Raw genomic sequence first — 22,372 nt, 5'->3', positions numbered from 1 at the left:
GTTTATTAAGAACATTTCTATTTTGGGCCATCAGGAGGTACAGTGATCATTCTTTTTTAGGCTCTAAAATACCAAACCTCTGATTGTGTAATGAATGTGTTTACCAGACCAAACACGAGACAAGTTTTGTTTCATGAACTTTAGGATTGGGTAATAAAGTCTGTAATCACCAATTTATTTCTGCTTGGGATGAGAAATACAATTCATTATTTAATTCTGGGATAAAATGTCAAAACAAATGGAAATTTCATCCATCTTTTTGTGTTACAAACCTCCTGGGTCAGCCTCTGCCTAAAGCAGTGACTTGCTGCCAAGCACACGGCAGGCACCTGATCGGTACTAGCTTGTTCACTTTCCTCTCCTCAAGTACCATCTACCCCTATGCGGTCCACACCACGTTCATTCTCGCTCTAAGGAACTCAGGTTTGCATCTCACAACTTTGTGAACACACTAAAACCACTGAAATTCAGTGGGTGATGTGCATGGTACGTGAATCCTATCTCAATGAAATTGTCAAACTTAATCCTAAGGAAGTATTAAATAAAAAATAATTTAACAATTAGGAAAAAAGTACCCTATACCTTGTAAATTAAAGCAAAAAGATTATTTCCATGCATCACATTGGCAAAAACATTTTGGGTTTGGTTTGTGTTCCCAGTCTGGCACTTGGTGCTCACTGGGCCTTGGTGTGATGGTAACTCATAGGCTGCTAGTGTGACGTGAGTTTGAATTAAGGATCTGGGGGGAGACAAGGTCAAACATTTCAAGTGCATAAATGTATTCATATCCTGAGATAATTTGTCTCCTATGACTCTAACTTATGTAGATAATCAGGAGTGTTTAAAAAAAAAAACTAAGTAAAAGATATTCATTGCAGCGGTGTTACAAATACAAATAATGTGGTGGTGGTGAGGAACCCCATAGAATTTGACACATGATACATAACACAGAATGGATATAGCCACTTTCAAAGGACATTTAATGACAAGGGAAATGATCATGATATAAAGTAAAGTTTAAAAAAACAAGATACAAGCTGTTTGTAATATGATCTCAATTGTCTGCAAGTATGGTGGGAAGAAATAGAACAAAATATTAAGTCGTTATGTCTGCTTGATGAAACCATGGGTCATTTACATTTTCTTCCTCAAACTTCTTTGTCCAAATTTTCCATGTTGAGCACATGCACATGACCTATATAGCCAGACAAAACCAAGACTGATGCTATCCTGAAGGCCAATACAGAAGCAGGATGCATCTCACAGCACAGGAGCTATATTTGAATTAATTAGTAGCTCTTGTAGCTTCTTTAATACACACTTCAGAAGCATTTCATTGTGTTGCTTAGAGACATATTGCCCACAACGTTCTTTTCTCCTCTCTGGGGAGCATTGCTAACCAGAGCTTCTGATTATTTAGTTCTTTTCTATTTTCAAACTCTGGAACCAACCTTGTGGATACACATTCACAAAGCAAGATCAGTCTTTAAATTAAAGATCACAGATCACACAGGCCAGGAGACGAAGCGGGGCCTTGCTGCTGTGGCCCTGGGACTGAACATTGGTTACCGACTGCTCTCTGCTCTCTCTGCCCCAGGCTCGACGCCGGCGGTCCCTGCTCTCCAATCCGCACCCACAGTCAGGTCCTGCCCACCTGACTCTCAGGGCAACCCCTCCCACCACCTCCAGGGTGACTTGATGCCTCTCCTATTATTCCCTCTACAGTAGCTTCTCTCTCACCTCTTCACAGCCTTTCCCCTGGCAGCTTAAAATCACCTTATTTTCTTATTTAAAAATAAATGAAGCTGCTCCTATTGCAGCAGCTCCTGCCCCCTTCACACTAAAGCCCCCAAACCATGAAAGTGTCTGCCTTTTCCTGACCTCAGCACATTTCCATCTGGCCCTTGCCTTGCTGTTGGCCCTAACTGCTTTCAAAGGTGACATAAGGCTTCCTAACTGTGAAAGGCATGGGTCTTTTTAAGACTTGAGAGGCCAGCCGCCTGCTCTTCAGCTGTGCCTCCATGTCACGCAGGACCACCCGCATATGCTGACTGTGTGTGCTGTGCTGACACGACACCAGGGACTGAGGCAGCCACAGCCTCCCGCCTGCAGGAGCTCAAGGTCTGTAGGAGCGAGCTGTCGATGAGTGAGTGGGAGACTCCTTGTGGCGGAAGGAGCCAAGAGGAGTAGTTCTCACCACCAGGAAAGGAAAGGGCAGCCTCAGGGAGGAGGTGTGGCCAGAGCAGAGGCAGGAAGGATGGGTGCCAGGGAAAAGCCAGGGGGAGGGAAGTGGGGAGCCTGACGCTGCTCAGTGCAGGTGCCCCCTCACCAGGTGTTGCTTTTCCTGCACCGTTCCATGTAGCCACCTGCTGGAGAGGTTCCGCTCTGCTTTCTCAATGTGGTTTCCTTGGGCCTCACCACTTCCAAGAGTCTGCTCTCAGACTCTGTGCCCAGGGCCACACCGCTGCAAGTCCACCTGTGCCAGCCCCTCCCATCACTTCCAGGGAGACCTAGTCCTTCCATCTCTGTCTCCCTCCCTCCATTATAAGCTATAGAAAGTGAAAGTGAAATCACTCAGTCGTCTCCAACTCTTCATGGACACCAGGCTTCTCCGTCCATGGGATTTTCTAGGCAAGAGTACTGGAGTGGGTTGCCATTTCCTTTTCCAGGGAATCTTCCAGACCCAGGGATTGAACCCAGGTCTCCCGCATTGTAGACAGACGCTTTACTGTCTGAGCCACCAGGGAAACTATAAGCTATATAAACTATATAAGCTAAGCTGCTTCAGTCGTGTCCAACTCTGTGTGACCCCACAGATGGCAGCCCACCAGGCTCTGCCGTCCCTGGGATTCTCCAGGCAAGAATGGAGTGGGTTGCCATTTCCTTCTCAATATAAGCTATAGAGGCTTCCCTAAAAGGTTTTCACTCTCAACTAATTAGTAAATAAGTCCTCTGATTCTACTTCTAACAACATGCGCATCCTCTGCCACTCTCTTAATGATATTAACATCTTCTTAATCCACCAGTCCATTCTAAAGGAGATCAATCCTGGGTGTTCATTGGAAGGACTGATTCTAAAGCTGAAACTGCAATACTTTGGCCACCTCATGCGACGAGTTGACTCACTGGAAAAAACTCTGATGCTGGGAAAGGTTGGGGGAGGGAGGAGAAGGGGACGACAGAGAATGAGATGGCTGGATGGCATCACCGACTCTGTGGACATGAGTCTGAGTGAACTCCAGGAGCTGGTGATGGACAGGGAGGCCTGGCATGCTGTGATTCATGGGGTCGCAGAGAGTCGGACACGACTGAGCGACTGAACTGAACTGAACTGAATCCTGTCATTTTCCTGCTCAGAAACCTTTCTGGCCCAAGGGTGGAATCCAGAGCCTTCCAAGACACTCAAAGCCCATGCTACCTCTCCCGCCTTATAGTCTGCTCCCTTTCCTCCTATCCCATCCTTCAACCCACCCAACACTCAGACAACTCCTTTCTCTCTAGCTTGCTCCAGCATCTCTGTTTACTGGGGTTCTGCTGTGCTTCCTTTCAGGCTTATCTCAAAAGACTCCTCCCAGAAGGCTCCCCCAACTAGAATTATTCCACTCATTCTCATGGCGGTGGGGGAGGTGAGAAGCTCATGGGATTTACGTATATGTCTCTCTATGGTGTGGTCCTGAGACTAAGTGCATGGCAGAGCCCCACCAATATCCCTAAGCTGTTTACTAAATGCAAGTTATTTCCAGTACCTCTAGGCTTTACTCTGGTATAGCCTAAAGTAACAGAAAGCCTGAGAAACAGAAGTTTCCCACCCACTTCTGCAAGTCACATCTACTAGGTCAAACTTGGTTTGGCCAAGAAAAAAGCCAAAGTCAATATAGACTGAACTTCATACTTGCCTCTTGCACCCCGGAAAAGGACTCTGTAGTGCTTTTCTAATCGCTTGGCCATGTAGTTTGCATTCAAAATAGCAATTTCTGTGGCCTGTTTAAGGCCCTTGCCTCCCATCATCTGCAATAAAGGAAAAAATAGTTATCAACTGTGGACCCAATGGACACTAACCAAAGACATCCCCAGATGAAAGGAAGTCAGCTCCCCAGCGCTCTCTGGATTGCAGGGGAGTGAAATATCCTAAGATATCTCTCAGTTTTCTCTAAGCCTAAAATAACTTTTGGTTTCCCTCTTTGAACAGTAATGTTATGTTTTTTATTGTAGTTAGAAAGCTTAAAACAGGGCAAAACTGACTGCTGACTATCGCCTCATTTATCCAAGAAAAAGAACTGTTTTTGAAGAATTTCTGTTTGGTTGTTCATTGTGAATTTGAGATGCCATGATAATTGCCAGGAATCTTCACATCTTGACCAAAATCCCCTCAGAATCCATTTTGTATGGTTTGTCTTTCAATTGTCCATAGTTCAGGTTTTTATGTTCCACAACTGTCGGGCTCTCAATCTCATCCTTTTCATAAGATCCTATGATTTTATGGGGATATCATCACCAGCAAAGAGTTTAAAACCAAGACTGTACCAATTTGTACTGCCTACTCTCTTCCCAGAACACCTGAGATGATAGAGGCTTGATATATGTTAATACACAAATGATGTAAAACAAATGAAATAACAGAGCAGGGACACCAAAGTCCAAAGGAGAGGACACATTTTGCCAGGTTGGGTAAAGAAGGGTTTCTAGAGTAAGAGTTAGAACTCGAGTAGAAACTTGAAAATGGGTAGAATTTGGAGAGACAAAGAGAAAGGGGAAGACACTCGAGGTGAGAATAATAGCAGAAACAAAGGTATGAAAGGAAGGCACGTAGCTGCAGCCTGGGCATTGCTGTAGAGCCAGGTAGGCTGTGACCACCTCTCACAAGCCTCAGATCCTTGCGGGGGAAGACCTGGACTTGGCCTCTGCCTCTGGACCTGTGCATCAGTCTGAGCAACTTTATGGACCAGTTCTACCCTGCATATACTGAATTGATTCTCTCTGGAATGGGGCCTGGGAAAGTGCATTTTTGGGAGAATCTCCTAAGGATTTTGTGTGGGCTGGGACATCCACCGGTAGAGGCCAAGGGAAGCCAGGAAGAGGATGGAGAGTCTTAGCAGAAATCTAGCAGTTCTGTAGGGAGTATATGAGAAGAACTATATAAAGGAGCTGCTAAGTCACTTCAGTCGTGTCTGACTCTGTGCGACCCCATAGACGGCAGCCCACCAGGCTCCCCGGTCCCTGGGATTCTCCAGGCAAGAACACTGGAGTGGGTTGCCATTTCTTTCTCCAATGCATGGAAGTGAAAAGTGAAAGTGAAGTTGCTCAGTCGTGTCCGACTCTTAGCAACCCCATGGACTGCAGCCTACTAGGCAAGAGTACTGGAGTAGGGTGCCATTGCCTTCTCTGGAATAAAGGAGAGAAGACGATAATTCTAGAGTCCTGGTAATAAGTAACAACAGCCTGAAATAAAGGGCCCAAGGTAGGAAGGGTGGCTGAAACCCTACCATATTTATTTCATTCTTAAACTGAGTCTGTCTGGTGTTTCTGGCACACAGCCAAACCAGCCCTAGGGCATTTATTTTCTATATGTGGAAAATCATCTCTAACCCAAATAACATTCCATAACAAATGACTCAGGTTCACAGAGACCGAAAGGAAGCTGGGAATTAAGATTCTGTTTGCAAAGAAGCAGACCTTTATGATGATTGTTCTTGTTGTTGCTATTTGCAAAACAACTCTGAGTATGATTTAAAAATGCAAGTTTTAGTCTCTGGGGTACAGAATTGCTGTCCCAGCTTCCCAGAAAGTTTTCATTAAGAATCATAAATGCCACACTGTTCAAGAATAACAACCAGCCCAGAGAGTTAGCCGGCAAGATGTGCATAGCTGAGTTTGGGGTTTATTTCACCAGATCCTCGCTTTCTCTCAGGAGGGGAACCAGTTGGGAAACACTGCTCTAATGAGCGGCTGAAGAAGTGCATCTATCCAGTATGTGATCTTATCAGCCCAGGAGTTGGGCAGGCTAGTTTGAATGAGAACTGTATAAAATAAACTCTGACCCTAATGTGTTTTGGGTTATTTTTTTGTTTGTTTTTGTCGTTGTTTTTTGAAAAACACAAAAGAAGGAAGCCCATTCTATGACAAAGTCTAATTACCTTTGAGAATATAGTTCCACAGGCCTTAAAGGGCAAAGAGCTTTGGGAAAACCTCTACATAAGTGAATTTCTGCTATTTTCATCTTACCCTCCAGGCTCCCAAGAAATATAAAGCGAAATGAGATCTCAGGATCTCAACCAAGTGTAATAATTAGTATATGCACTGTTTTTCGCTTGTGAGGGGCTGTACAAATCCTACAGGAAACCAAATGACGTGGCCAGAACATCCATATGACTCATGGTACTTAGCTCTGTCTGGAAAAATATATCTGGCATGTCAGTTTCTCTGGTGCTAAACCCACTGTGAGAACCCAAAGGAAAACAGCCTGATGAAGAAAAGATAAAATGAATTTTAGCTGATCTCTTTAGGAAGGTTTCTTCCACTCAAGTTGTCAGCAATTTTTACTGAACCGCATCTCAATCATTTTTAAGTCAAGAAGGAATCTGCAGTCTCAGGTCCCCATCCACACATCACTCCCCCCAAACCATCTAACATGCATTAACAGGCCTCACCTTAATATAAGCCCATGAAATGGGCAAGATGCAACTGGAGCCCCATGGGGCTGCGCTGACGGTGCCCAAAGCCTGGGCATCTTCACTTGGTTTCACCGAAATGACGGGATGATTAGGCAGAAAAGGAACAAGATGCTTCTTCCTGTGTATTTTTTAAATACAAATTTAGAAGATGTTAAAAAGATCTGGTCTAACCAAACAGGCAGGTGCTGGGCCCGCTCAAGAAGCTCTATTCCTAGCAAAGGAACTCTGACATGGAAGGGACCCGGCACCTGCTAAGGGGCAGATGTTCAGGAAGTCTCCTTTCCTTCCTCCTCTGCTGGAGGCCTGGCTCACCAGCCATCAGCATCCTAGCAGCTCAAACAAGAACCACGGTGGAAAGCTGGGGAGAGGCAGGCAGCCTGGAACAGCCTGCAGAGCTGTGGGCTCATGGGGATGTGGGGACATCCCAGCCCCTCACACTCTCTCCCTCCCTGGCCTGGCCCCACACTCTTTCCCAAGGCATCTAAAGGATACAGAAGGATGATGCTGAGATGCCCCATGGGGTGACAACCAAGGGCAAGAATGTGAACGTCAGTCACCCCACCTCCCCCACAGCCGAGGCACTGCAACCCTGCTGCTTAGAAAACAGGATTCAAAAAGGAAAGAAGAAAAAAACAAGGGGCCAGGCTCCCCATGTCCCTGAAGACTGGCCCCTTCCGCACGTTTTGGGGAAAAGGAAGACGCTCAGGAAATGGTTGTTCAGCATCATTTCCATGAGACGATTTGATTTCAGTTTAAAAAGGTACCAACTGCTCCGAGATATTGCTTTCGTCTTATTCTGACTTCATCCAATTATTTCTAGTAATAAGGTTTGTTTCCTTCTTACTTATCTCAGATGTAATAAGAATTCAGGCTGTAAAGTGTCCAAAATATTACACCCAATTTCCTTTTTTGGCAGGGGGACATTTGAGTTCTACTCCTTTCAGTTCAGTTCAGTTCAGTTCAGTCGCTCAGTCGTGTCCGACTCTCCACGACCCCATGAATCACAGCACGCCAGGCCTCCCTGTCCATCACCAACTCCCGGAGTACACTCAAACTCATGTCCACAGAGTCGGTGATGCCATCCAGCCATCTCATTCTCCGTCGTCCCCTTCTCCTCCCGCCCCCAACCCTTCCCAGCATCAGAGTCTTTTCCAGTGAGTCAACTCGTCGCATGAGGTGGCCAAAGTATTGCAGTTTCAGCTTTAGCATCAGTCCCTCCAATGAACATCCAGGATTGATCTCCTCTAGAATGGACTGGTTGGATCTCCTTGCAGTATAAGGGACTCTCAAGAGTCTTCTCCAACACCACAGTTCAAAAGCATCGATTCTTCTACTCCTTTAGCAAATTTTAATTATACAATAGTGTTATCAATTATAGCCACCATGTTATACAATAGATCCTCAGATGTAACCATAAGCTGATTTTAAAAATAAAGCTGCTTGGAAGTCTAAATTAAAGTCCAAGAGACCCTTCTAGGTGCTAATATACCAGTTCTTACCCATAATGCTTCAGTAAAGCTTACTATTCATTTCTCTGTTAATAAACCTGCTCTGTCTATACATGACCGGGAGCTGAGTGTGGCCATAAACACTGTGATTAATAAAATCTATGTATGCTTCTCCTTGAAAGCACCCCATTCACTGCTCATCAGCCAGCCCCTAAAGGCACACTACATGTGAAGGTGTCCTGACACCTGAAGTCCTCGATGAGAAGAATAGTGTGGGGCCAATCTCTGATTCTCAGTCTTCAAAGCCATCCTGAAACCAGGGCCCAGAACTCACACTCCGATGGGCCCCATGCCAGGGCCACCACCTCCATGGGGAATGCAGAAGGTCTTATGAAGATTAAGGTGTGAGACATCAGACCCAAAGTCTCCCGGACGACAGATTCCCACCTGTCACAAAGAGAAAGAACCAAAAGCAAAAGTCAAGAGCTCGAAAGGGTGCTCTGGAGAGACAGCCATCCTGCTCTCCTGAGAGGAGAGGCAGGAGATGTGCACAGAAAGGTCCTTAGTGGCAGCTCAAACTCGACATCCCACAGGCAGCATGCCCTGCCATTTCTATGGAAACAGCAATTGACCATTTAGATTTTAAAGTATGATTTGAATATACCATCAAGTCCTAATTATCCACCCCCAAGAAAGGGGAGGGGAAGTATAGGCTTTCCCTGCTATTGAAACAGGCAATTTCACCCCAGGATGTCTAGCACCCCAGCTTTGGGTATCATGTACTTTACTGAAGGGCCCCTTAGGACACATGGATATAGAGGGCTGGAAGGCTATCTGAGAGAATACTGAGCTGAGAGAGAGGAAGGGAGCCTGACAGTTTTCCTGAGACCATCCTGGTACCAGCCACAACATTCAACAGGTGTTCCTGACACTTTGGCATTTGAGCTAACTGTGGATGTGATAAAAACTACAAGACTCATTTATGCTATTGAATCAATAGACAATCCCTAGACTGCTCAAAAGAGATCAGATAGTAGCAAAGAAATACAGAAAGGGTCTGAAATTGGGACTTCCCTAGCAGTCCAGTGGTTAAGACTCCATAATTCTAACTCAAGGGTCACTGGTTCAATCCCTGGTTGGGCGACTAAGACCACATATGCCACTCACTGGGGCCAAAAAAAAACAAATTAAAAAAAATTTTTAATGAAAGAGTCTGAAATGGTTTTTTTTAAAAAAAGGAGACAGAGTTGAGAAGACTCTTTACAAGGTGATGAGTCCCTGCCCTCCAAAGTCTCCCTAAAGCATTTCCTCAAAGGCACATGTCACACAGACTGTAAAGAAGGCGAAGAAGAACTGATGCCTTCAAACTGTGGTGCTGGAGAAGGCTCCTAAGAGTCCCTCAGACAGCAAGGAGATCAAACTAATCAATCTTCAGGTAAATCAACACTGAATACTTGTTGGAAGGACTGATGTTGAAGCTGAAACTCCAGGATTTTGGTCAACTGATGCGAACAGCTGACTCACTGGAAAAGTCACTGATGCTGGGAAAGACAGGGCAGAAGGAGAGAGGGCATCGGAGGATGAGATGGCTGGGTGGTATCACCGATGCAATGGACACGAACTTGAGAAAACTTCGGGAGACACTGAGTGACAGAGAGGCCTGGCATGCTGCCGTCCATGGGGTAGCAGAGTCAGAAACAACTGCTCAACTGAACAACAACACAACGTCACAAGACCACCCCTGACACACACACAGCACAGCAAGTACTCAGGATCAGCCCTTCAGAGCCAGAGAGGTGCAGCTGTTTTATGCTGATGAAACTGAAGCTAGTCCAAGGTCATGGGAGCTCAGTATCCACCAGGAGCCAAACCTTGGGTGTTAATTCCCTCAGGAAGGGAGTCAGGTGACTTTCTCGCCTTTAGGGGTCACCCCCCGTCCCTCCCTGCAACAAGCTAAGAAAATTCAGCTCACTCCCTGCTTCCCTTCAACCTTTTTACTTCCTCCTCAGCATCCCCTGTGACTTCATGACCTCCTTGGGGTGTGTGTGTGTGTGTGTGTGTGCACGCGCGTGTGTGTGCCCATGCATGAGCACAGTCACTCAGTTATGTCTAGCTCTTTGCGACCCCATGGGCTATAGTCTGCCAGCCCCCCCCCGTCCATGAAATTTTCCAGGCAAGAATACTAGAGTGGGTTGCCATTTCCTACTCCAAGGGATCTTCCCAACCCAGGGATCGAGCCCATGTCACTTGTGTCTCCTGCAGTGGCAGGTAGATATTCTTAACCACTGCACCAGGATCTGTATCTCAGTGAAATTGTAGTACATACTTTGATTTGGCAATATAGAAAGTCAGTCTCTGTTCTGAGTTCAGTGTCATGTTTTAAGACAACTGTCAAGAAGACAAAACAATGTTTTTTTCACAACCATTTTCTCACAGTGCCCACCTGAGCGTTCATGTTTGCCCCATCCAGGTAGACCTGTCCTCCATGTTGGTGGATCAGGTCACACACGTCTCCAATGTTTTCTTCAAACACTCCATTGGTGGATGGGTATGTAATCATGATTGCTGCCAAGTTCTCCTTGTGTTTATCCACCTGTGAGACAGAAAAGGGGCAGAGGGAGATAACGAGAGGAAATGTTTCTTTCTTAACCAATTCCTCATTTTTTTTGGATTAAGAAAGATGAAGTCTTGGTCTTTTCATTTCTCAAACTGTCTCAATGTAGGATGACACTAATAGAAGGTCCATAGCCATTTCTCCCTTCATAAATCATTCTAAAGAAATAACAAGATTCCTTTAGACTTAAGTCTCCATGGTCAAGACCAAAAAACTGTTCAGAAGATTTCTGGATATTTCAAGCTGAATTCTCTAAAGTGGTTTTCCTTTGGTTCAAATCATCTTAATAATTATTTCAGATTTTTTCTGGTTCCAGACAAGTCAATTCTCATAGTTCATCTCGCTATGCTCATCTTGCCAAAACCATCCTATCCACTTTCCTTTCCACTCTATTGAAATTAGAATTCCCACTAGGAATGTTCTGCTCTGATTTAAAACAAACAAACAAACATCATTTCTCCTTTTGACAGAAGGCAAGCATATATGAAAGACATGTTCCTGTTTTTTTGACCAGCAAGTCAGAGAAGAGGTTCACGTGAAAACAAACAAACAAACATTTAAAATCATATCCTATATTGGAGAGACTTAATAATTACACATTTTGACCCAGGATATTAATTGGTAAAAACTTTATGGGGCAATGCGAAGTGGGGAAGTGGATGTGAGAGATAAATAGTATTGTCTGTTTTTATCTTCCTTTTGAAGGTAGTTACATGAAGTTCTCAGTCTCCATGCCTAATAACCCCAACAAAATCGCATTGCCATTCAAGTGATCTCCTTCCCTCTTAAGATGCAGCCTCCAGTCCACCAGTGGAAAGCAGATATGGTTGCTAGGCAACATCTTCCTGAAGGTTGGGAGGTTGGGAGTGGGGGTTGGTGTTGCAGGAAGGAGGATGGAATGTTGCCTGAAATTCAGCAAGTACTGGCTGGGACCATCACAAACATCTGCAAAATCTACATTTCTGTTTTAATCCCCAACACAAAGATTGAGAATACCTGTGACTTCCAGTTTGTTCATGGGGGAAGGAGAGGAAGATTGGGCAGGAGGAAGCAGGCAGATTCTGCAAGGACTAGTCTTACCATCACCATGAATAATTCATTCAGTTTCTTACACATGCACATATTAGAGGATGGAATTTCAGTTTAAAGGACCTTCTCCTTGTTAAAGAAGGAAGAGGTGAAAGAGACTATGGTCACTTTTACTCTGGACCAAAAATGCGACTCTTGCTTTTATTTTTCTTATAGAGATAGCTAGGTTTTCTGATTTTATGCTATTTTCCCTAGACTCATTCGGAGAAGGAACTGCAGTCTTTTAAGGAGAATGCAAAAGAAGATAACATTGACCTAAACCATCCCTGATCCCCGCCACTTCTTTCCAACCCAGACCTTCCCCATCGGGTAAGTGGAAGGTGAGTACCATAGCCTTGAGGTGAGCTGCATCGATGTTTCCATATTTATCCACCTCCACAGGCTGAATCTTCATGCCTGCCATGTGGGCACTTGCAGGATTGGTCCCATGTGCAGATTTTGGAATGAGGCAAACCTTACAAATGAAATGAAAGGAAGGAAAGAGAGAAAAATCACCAGGCTGTTCATAATGACAGAAAAGTCCTATGAAATGCTTGGAGCATAAATATAATAGGTGCCATATACTCTATTTAAACTGACTGGTGGTACCTTAATATCTGCTACAACTTCATCATTCAGTTCAGTTCAGTCGCTCAGTCGTGTCCGACTCTTTGCGACCCCATGAATCACAGCATGCCAGGCCTCCCTGTCCATCACCAACTCCCGGAGTTCACTCAAACTCATGTCCATCGCGTCGGTGATGCCATCCAGCCATCTCATTCTCTGTCGTCCCCTTCTCCTCCTGCCCCCAATCCCTCCCAAACAGTGTCCAACAGAGGAGTTGACACCTGGATCCCCAAATACTGTTCCCTAAAGACTTTCAGAATATTAATACTCTCCTTCCTTATCCCAGTAACACCAAAACAAGGCTAGGCTTATTCTAACCTTGCCTCAGCAATAATATGTAGAAAGCACCTTACAAGAACCTGAGATTGGAAATTAAACCCTAGGACTCAAATGCACACATCATGGCTCCAGTGCTTTGCTTGGCTCTGCCGGGACCCAGGAGAGACGATGGTAGGCATATCCCAAGGCCTCCCAGTGACAACACACCAGTGATGTCACCATTATTGGATGCTTACTCTATGCAATAGATTCTCTGCTTACATGAGAATAGCCAAGCACAAATGCCCATCAGCTTCTGCTCTGTGTTCACACAAGGCATTCACTGAGAAGGTTGACATCTGTATAAATAAATGTCTAGAGGGACTTCTCTGGTGGTCCAGTGGTTAAGATTCCATAATTCCAATGCACAGGGTGTGGGTTGGATCCGTGGCTGGGGAACTAAGATCCCACATTCTGTGCAGCACAACCAGATCAAAAAATAAAATAAATAAATAAAAGGACCCTTTAGATAGGGACTGCTGCTGCTGCGTCACTTCAGTCGTGTCCGACTCTGTGTGACCCCATAGACAGAAGCCCACCAGGGTCCCCCGTCCCTGGGATTCTCTAGGCAAGAACACTGGAGTGGGTTGCCATTTCCTTCTAGGGACTACATCACCTCAAACAAGACTCCTTGGCTGGGAGGAAACATTTCTTGCTTTGTCAGGAGACTACTCCTCTCTTTCTAAAGCGATCTTGGTGTTGCCAGTATAATTAGGGAAATGAAAATTCGCAAAAAAAAAAAAAACTCTAGTGCCCACAGGTGCCAAAGGAACTCAGAATGAGGGGGTGCCACCTCAAGTTGAAGAGATCAAGAGAGAGTATTTCAAGAGCTTAAAGATGTGTTGAATTCTTATGGAAAATGGTTGGTGGGCATAATACTAAAATTCCCAGGTTTAAATCATTTTCATTTCCTGCCCCCAAATCGTGTGACCAAAGGCGAAGACACATGTTCTGTGTGATCTGATGATGCTCCACTACAGGAAAGGGCACCCTGCAGCTCCCTCCAACAGAAAGTCGTAAGGAGAAGCAATGTTGACCCTGAAAACAATTCTGTTTTTGTTTTTAATTCCAGAACCAATATTGTCACCCTGTGAAGAAAAACGGATGGGCATTATAAAAATGGGCTTATGAAGGGGAAATTTAACTTAACAGCTGTTTCCTCAAAAACAGCAAAGCCATCTATTTAAGTAATGTGCATGTGACCCAAAGAGAACTATAAACAGAGGCAAAGATGAAATTACTTTGCTCTTCTTCTGTGGACAGTTAGCACTTCTTTGAATGGTGAGCCCAGGAACCGCAGCACACTAGGCTTCCCTGTCTTTCACTATCTCCCAGAGTTTGCTCAAACTCATGTCCACTGAGTCGGTGATGCCATCCAACCATCTCATCCTCTGTCATCCCCTTCTCCTCCGGCCCTTAATCTTTCCCAGCATCAGGGTCTTTTCCAATAAGTCGGCTTCTTCTCATCAGGGGGCCAAAGTATTAGAGTTTCAGCTTCAATATCACTCCTTCCAATGAATATTCAGGGTTGATTTCCTTTAGGATTAACTGGTTTGACCTCCTTGCTGTCCAGGCAACTCTCAAGAGTCTTCTCCAGCACCACAGTTTGAAAGCATCAATTCTTCAGCGCTCAGTCTTCTTTATGGTACAGTTCTCACATCTGCACATGACTATTGGAAAAATCATAGACCTTTGTTGACAAAGTGCTGTCTCTGCTTTTTAATATGCTGTCTAGGGATATGAGGATTAGCAGGAAGAAAATGTCTCAGTCATTTTTTCAATGATTTGTTGCTGTTAGACATTTCTGATTTTCTATGTGCATCCTCACTTTAAAATTTGTGGTATTGTAAGGGACTTCCAATACCTAAGTCCTAGGACAATGTCCTAGGTTCTAGGACAGAACCTAGATTTGATATTTTAGCCAACACTAACTCTCTTTGGTTCATTTATGCCAATTTAGGTGGATGCTGTGTTTTTCTAACTCCCTAGTGTGCCTGGCATAGACCCAACACAGCTCATCTACAAAAGACTTGCCGAATGAGTGAAGGATTAAGGAGAAGAAGTCCTTTGTAAGGGAAATCAATTTCTTACCACTGGTCAAATACAAAACCCAAAGGCCACTATTTTGTCTCAGGCAACTGAGAAAAGAAAAATACATACAGGTTTTGAGGGAGGTTTGGTGGTGTTTTTTAGTTTTTTTGGGTCAATGTATTCCTTTTGTATAGGAAATTCAATCACTTATCAGCAAACCTGAATTAGTATTTGACTAACAAATGAGTTTCCCCATCTATTTCCCATGAAGTGATGGGACCAGATGCCATGATCTTCATTTTCTGAATGTTGAGCTTCAAGTCAAGTTTTTCACTCTCCTCTTTCACTTTCATCAAGAGGCTTTTTAGTTCCTCTTCACTTTCTGCCATAGGCGTGCTGTGATTCATGGGGTCACAAAGAGTCGGACACGACTGAGCGACTGAACTGAACTGAACAAATGAGTTAATAATTATAAAGCGCTTAGGATAGTGCTTAGTACATGCAATTTCTACATAAATGTTTGTTAAATAATTTGTAGTCTCCCAAATTAAACTGGTAAATCAAGAATTTGGCCATTGCATTTTAGGAACCTCTGAAATTTAACCTAAGAGCAAATGTGAAAATAACTTCCTAAACAGTTTGAAATAAGAAAATCATCAGGAATCCAGGAGGTTCTATAGCATATGACTTCCCCACACATTTTTTTTTCTTGCAAAAAAAGGATATATTTTACTAGTTTCTGTTATAGTTATATGGGAGCAGCTGTCTTAAACATCTCTGATACAGAAAAATCCTCCATGATTATTTGAATAATAAATCATTTTCTTCTTCTCTAACTAAAAAGTCAGGTTTAATTAAAATCTTTAGGATGCCAACATTTCCAAACGTAAGGGTTCTGTTTCTACAATCTCAATAACTGGGTAGTCGTCCCTGCCTCCCTCACACACCCTCAAAATGCAGCATCCCACTCCTCCCTGTCCTTCAGTGGAATAACCTCTCCTAACACTTCAGTGATAGCAATGTGAACAGTGGAGCCAGGAGAAGCATCACACACAAGGGGACTGAGATAGAAGGGAGGACTGGAAAAAACAAAGAAGCAAAAAGAGCTGAAAAGAATCCATGTGTCATAGAAGAACTCTTGTTGCTGTCGTTTAGTCACACAGTCGTGTCCAACTCTTTTGTGATCCGTGGACTGTAGCCCGCCAGGCTCCCCTGTCCATGAGATTTCCCAGGCAAGAATACTGGAGTGGGTTGCCATTTCTTTCTCCAAGAGATCTAATCAACCCAGGGGTCGAACCTAGGTCTCCTGCATTGGCAGGTAGTTTCTTTACCTCTGAGCCACCAGGGAAACCTAGAAGAACTCTTCCCAGGCCCAGTCTCTCATCCTTTTTTTTGTGACCTTTCTGGTTTGGCCCCCAACTCCTGGACATTAACAAACAGTTCCTGGGGTCAGCCTGGAGAACTAGGAACCAGTGCAGGATGGGAAGCATCTCAGAGTAGACAGAACCTGGATTTTAGCCGGCCTTTTCTCACTAGCTGGTCACAGGCCTTCCACAAGCACCACAGTGTGGATCCCAACACCTTCCCCCTAAAGCAGGAACAACATGGAGATGGTAACACAGAATGAATGGCTCCCTCTCCCAGAGTCCCAAAAACTTCGTGGTTAAAGAGCACGAACAACAAGGAGTTCCAGGGGCTACTCAGTGCAAGGAAGACACGGAGGAAAAATAGAAAAGGCAACTCTAAATGTCAGTCATCTGGCAGCGTCTCATTGGACAACCAGAATCCCAACATCTCCTTTCTGACTCCATGAAAACGCTGAGATTTTGAGGTCCAAAGAACAACTTTAATTCCAAACTAACCCTTTCTTAGAAAATCGAAGAATTCAAACCTAAGCGAAAAAAAATTTAAAAGTTGCAATATCAGGAAGGTGGGAGAAAAAAGTTTTTCCTCCCATAAAGTAGTATTTAAATTCTTCCCTGCAAAATCCAGGTAACTAGCCATACATAATCTTCCAGCTTTAATAAAACTAGGAATGGACTGACTGGGCTGCCACCAGCTGCACCCTACTTCTGCGGGCGGTCAGGAGGACTCCGGCCCCTTTTTCTCTAAACTTCCTGGGCTGGGCAGACACTTGTGACCTGCTCCTGACTCCTACTCACTACTGCCATCTCCATAGCTCATGAAATTCAAGGTCAGTGTGGCCACCGCCAGGAACACAGGTCTCCTCTGGCTGCAATCTGAAGCCTGTGTTGTTAGGTCATCTGCTAAGGGTACCGCCTCAGGATTAGTGGAGGTCTGTGGAGCCCATTAGCACCCCACAAGGGCCTCCAAAAGCAGTTTGGACCCTGGAGACTAGACTCTCACTCAACGCAAACGATGAAACAGAACCGTGAACTCTGCTCCAGGTCTTCTTTTGTTGTTGAGAGCTGAGAATCATTAATAAGGAATTTATTTATTCAATAAATATTTTTTGAGCATACACAGGGCAAGAACTGTGCTCAGGCATAGTAGGAGTTATCACAGTAGGAGTTATAGAAGTATGAAAGCTCGGTCTCTGCCCTCTGTCCAGGCCTGGGGCCAGGGCTGAGCCAAGGAGGGAGACTTGGAATGGCAACATTCCTACCCCTTCCACCCTTTACTCCCTGGGGGCAGCAGTTCTGCAGCCAACTGGCTAACTTTTACAGACTGGGTTTAAGAAGTCTTTTATCTCAAAATGTTTTTCCTCAAAATGGTCCAGTGAAACGTCTTAGAGGCAAGGATCATAATAGCCACTTCATAGACATTTGTTTCTTGATTATATGTTTCCCCAACTTCTTCCAAGAAGACTTGGAGGGACTGTCCCACTGAACAAAAGGAACCCTAAAGTTGAACCCACTGCCCTCCCCCGCACCCCACTCCAGTGGTAAGCAAATGGTTGATACTCACCGTTCTGTGTGTCTCTCCTTTCGCATCTAAGTAGGCTCGGATAGAGGCCAGGCCGGCGTATTCCCCCTGGGCTCCGCTACAAAGACAGGAAGAAAAGGGTCAGAGCTTTATGCCTCTCTGCCTTCATGTACTCATGCAATATTCATCAGGTACAGGCTGTATGTTCACCAACATGTGACATAAAGTCCTTCCTAGAAAACAGTAAGCTCACCTAGGCCCCCCTGCATGAGCCTAAAGTCTTGAACAACCAGAACAACACCTGGTCTGAGCACTATAGCTCACCCATTCCTACTCAGAGATAGGATTTCAACCCTCACTCAGGACCATTCATCTGAAAAAAACTGTTTTCATTATGGCAAGTTCCAAAACTGTGCAAAAGTAAAGAGAAGGATGTAAGGGACCACCACATTGTGCCTATTACCCAGCTTTAAAAATTAAAAGATTATGGTCAATCTTGTTTCTACCTACATCCCTCACTTAACCCTCTCACTCTGAACCAGACTATTGTGAAGCAAAACTCAAGCATATCATTTCATCAATTCAAACTTCAATATGTATCTTTCAAAGATAAGAATTATTTTTAAAATATAATTGCAATTATCACACCTAAAATGATGAACAATAATTTCTTAATATCACTAAATATTTAGTCAATGATCTGATTATACTGCAAAGGAACTGTACACTGAGTACAATTAATTGAGTGCAAGAGAGTGTGGTACCATTCCCGACAGACTCGGTGTCAGCTTTCCTAAGCCTCACATACTCACGGCTGCTCAAGACTGGCCATACCCATCTCAGCAGTCCTTGAAGGCACCACTTTTACAGCACACTTAATGACTAACAGTCCAGGGAGGGGTGCTGAGTCAATCATAAACTGTTACTTAATGTTCTCAGTACTCTCTGCAGGAAGGAAAGGAAGTGAGTAATAGGTTTTTTAATCCCATTCAAAATGCATATTTCCTCCATTTCGAAAAGTTACACCATCTTTTGACTCTGTGGAAGGCCCAGTGGTTTTGGCATTCATCCCTCCTGGTCACCCCGTAATAATGAGATCATACTCTAAAAAAGAACAAGGCTTAAGAATAAACTAGATAAATTGTTTAATTTCTAAATGAAAAGCTAAACTTGAGCACTAGAAAACATTTTTTGAGAAAATGGTGGGATGGAACCAGTTGAATTTTAAATATCTGCAAACTAGTATAGAGACATTGATGGTTTGGTGTCAGGAGATGGCAGAATGGACGATTTGGGGTTTAGCATGAGAAGAGGACAGAGCAGAGGAAAACATCTGGAGGTGCAAGGCTTGCAGTCTGGCTGGAGGAATAAAGGAAAGTGGTGATTTCCACAGTGTGGGTGCCACAGAGCAACAGAAGAGGCTAGAGGAGCTAAGGAATAATGGTAAGTGGAAGCTGCTCCAGTAATTAAGCACTTCCTCTGCCAGGCACCGTGGCGCACAGACAAAACACAGGTAAATGAGAACCATTATCAATGTCACCACCAAGCATTTTATAAACTTTTTTTTTTTGGACCTCAGGAAATGTTTTTAGACTAGTATTATGCATGGAGCAGCTCTAAAATAAATGTTTAGTCAATTTGTTCAAAATTGAGTTCTTCTTCAGTCCAGACAACATTAATGTCATCATTTCGCCCATGGAAAAGGACTTCAACGAATGGACTTTGTCTCTACTCAATACTCTGTAATGATCTATTTGGAAAAAGAAATTTTTAAAAAGCGGATATATTTATATGTATAACTGATTCACTTTGATGTATAGTGGAAACTAACACATTGTAAATGAACTATACTCCAATAAAGATTTATTTAAAAATGGATTTTGCATTTCCTTCTGTGTTTTTCTCATGACTTCTACTCGTCGTGTGTTGGAAGATCAATCAAAGAAGGAAAGAAGAGACTTGAGCTAGGAGCCAGTAATCTAAGAGAAAGGCAGTATGCCAAAGACTCGATCAGAAATGCTGGATGTTTTCTGGCTTAGATACTCTTAAAATCAGCCATGTTCCAAAACAGTGCAAAAGATATATTCTAAATCCTGCTGCTGCTAAGTCACCTCAGTCGTGTCCAACTCTGTGTGACCCCACAGAAGGCAGCCCACCAGGCTCCCCCGTCCCTGGGATTCTCCAGGCAAGAACACTGGAGTGGGTTGCCATTGCCTTCTCCAATGTGTGAAAGTGAAAAGTGAAAGTGAAGTCGCTCAGTCATGTCTGACTCGTAGCGACCCCATGGACTGCAGCCCACCAGGCTCCTCCATCCATGGGATTTTCTAGGCAAGAGTACTGGAGTGGCGTGCCATTGCCTTCTCCGTTCTAAATCCTACATAAGGATTATTCCTGGGGTACTATGAAAATAAAGGGAATTATTAGTGCCACCTGTTGGTGAAAAAGCATTATGAACAGTATCTGCTTATCTGCATAACCCACATTGAGAACTCATCAGAAAACTACTACATGTGGAAGGGCAGCTAGGATAGTGGTTTTCTGACATCTATTCAAAACAAAGTGATTATACTGCATAGCATGGGGAACTCGATTCAATACTCTGTAATGACCTATATAGGAAAAGAATCTTAAGAGTAGATATATGTATATGTATAACTGACCCACTTTGCCATAAACCTGAAACTAACACAACACTGTAAATCTACCATATAATAAAAATGAAATTTCTGCATGGCTTTTAAACTTATTAAAAAGTTAACATAGAACCCATTTTGCATGACTGCAGAATATGCTACAATTCATGACTTAGGGTGAATCCCAGAAGTCGCCAAAATTCATGCTGAATTATACTATAATTGAACTGAGAAAACAGTAGCATGTTTTATGTATAATAGTCAAACTGGGATGTTGTATTGATACAAGTCAAAAGGTATTTAAAATGTGCCCTAGAGAAAATTATCATGTTATATATGGACCATTATTGAAAATTTAGGTGCTGAAATTTTATAATTTCATATACATTTTATAAATGTATACATTTATACATTTCTTGAATTATCCTTGTTTTAATTTTCTCTAGATATTCTTCTGAAAATCATTAAATAGGTTAACACACCATTGTAGTTCACACACCAGTGGCCACATTTAATGTGCAGTTTCAGAGAAGTTTTCTTTTAAGCTGTCTACTAGTCAGTGGGCCTATTTTATTTGTAACAACATCTGAAATATAAGTTTTCTATATGATGTCCCTAAAAAATATTACATTTAAAAAGATATTTTTGTGAAAAAGATTTTTTGAGTGATTAACTGTAAATTGTAAGAACTGAAACATTTGGAAGCTAAAATATGCATCATTATCCAATGAAACCAAGATTTTTGTGGATATAGGATTATTCTAAAATTTATACGTAAAGACAAAGCAACTGAAATAGCATTCTGAAAAGAAAAATGAGGAATCAGTTTTGCCTCCAATGTCAAAGCTCTCCTTGACCTGATGTCCCTTTTCAAGTAGTTAGACAACAAGCTCCTCTGGATCTTAGTCTCCATCTGTCACATGGTGATAATGCCACCCAATGTGCAGATGAATTTAAAATTAGTATTATAAAAGTAATATATTCTTCTGATTTTTTAAAAACTTCATCAATGAAAAAAGGATGAAGCTTAAAGTAAAAAAAAAAAAGCCCCTAATTCTTACCAGTTTTACTCCCTCAAAAGAGGCACTATTACTAATTTCTCGTGATACATAATGTTTTTTGTTTGTTTAATTTATTTTTTACTGAAGGATACTTGAAGTACAGAATTTTGTTTTCTGTCAAACCACAACATGAATCAGCCACAGGTATATATATATCCCCTCCCTTTTGGACCTCCCTCCCATCTCCCTCCCCATCCCACCCTTCTAGGTTGATACAGAGCCCCTGTTTGAGTTTCCTGAGCCATACAGCAAATTCCCGTTGGATATCTATTTACATAAGGTAATGTAAGTTTCCATGTTACTCTCTCCATACATCTCACCCTCTCCTCCCCCTCCCCACTTCCATAAGTCTAGTCTCTATGTCTGTCTCTCCATTGCTGCCCTGTAAATAAATTCTTCAGAACCATTCTTCTACATTCCGTATATGTGTGTTAGAATATGATATTTATCTTTCTCTTTCTAACTCGCTTCACTCTATATAATAGGTTCTAGGTTCATCCACCTCATCAGAACTGACTCAAATACGTTTCTTTTTATGACTGAGTAATATTCCATTGTGTATGTGCACAACTTCTTTATTCATTCATCTGTTGATGGGCATCTAGGTTGTTTCCATGTTCTAGCTATTGTAAATAGTGCTCCAATGAACAATGATATACATGTGCCTTTTTCAACCCTGGTTTCCTCAGGGTATATGCCTAGGAGTGGGATTGTTGGGTCATATCATATGGTGCTTTTATTCCTAGTTTTTTAAGGAATCTCCATACCGTCTTCCATAGTGGCTGTATCAGTTTATATTCCCACCAACAGTGCAAGAGAGTTCCTTTTTCTCCATACCCTCTCTAGTATTGTTTGCAGACTTTTTGATGATGGCCATTCTGATCAGTGTGAGGTGATATCTAATTGTAGTTTTGATTTGCATTTCTCTAATGAGAATTATTGAGCATCTTTTCATGTGTTTGTTAGCCATCTGTATATCTTCTTTGGAGAAATGTCTGTTTAGGTCTTTTTCCTG

General features: G+C 43.1%; 1 protein-coding gene across 2 annotated transcripts in view; it reads right to left on the bottom strand.

Annotated features, from left to right (window-relative positions):
* The window catches only part of GLDC (glycine decarboxylase), a 94,397-nt gene that overhangs the window by 9,269 nt on the left and 62,756 nt on the right, over positions 1–22,372 (bottom strand). For both annotated transcript variants that reach the window (XM_088837688.1, XM_055428244.2), the window contains 6 exons: positions 17,706–17,781; positions 12,151–12,276; positions 10,563–10,712; positions 8,454–8,566; positions 6,648–6,789; positions 3,897–4,008 (listed from right to left, as the gene is read on the bottom strand). In XM_088837688.1, coding sequence (XP_088693814.1) covers positions 3,897–4,008; positions 6,648–6,789; positions 8,454–8,566; positions 10,563–10,712; positions 12,151–12,276; positions 17,706–17,781 — 719 coding nt within the window. The remainder of the gene's footprint in view (positions 1–3,896; positions 4,009–6,647; positions 6,790–8,453; positions 8,567–10,562; positions 10,713–12,150; positions 12,277–17,705; positions 17,782–22,372) is intronic.

Source organism: Moschus berezovskii, chromosome 7, assembly GCF_049115385.1.
Source record: "Moschus berezovskii isolate FMDL1 chromosome 7, NW_MosBer_1.0, whole genome shotgun sequence".
Classification (NCBI taxonomy): Eukaryota; Metazoa; Chordata; class Mammalia; order Artiodactyla; family Moschidae; genus Moschus; species Moschus berezovskii.
This window is presented reverse-complemented; position numbering and strand designations above follow the sequence as displayed.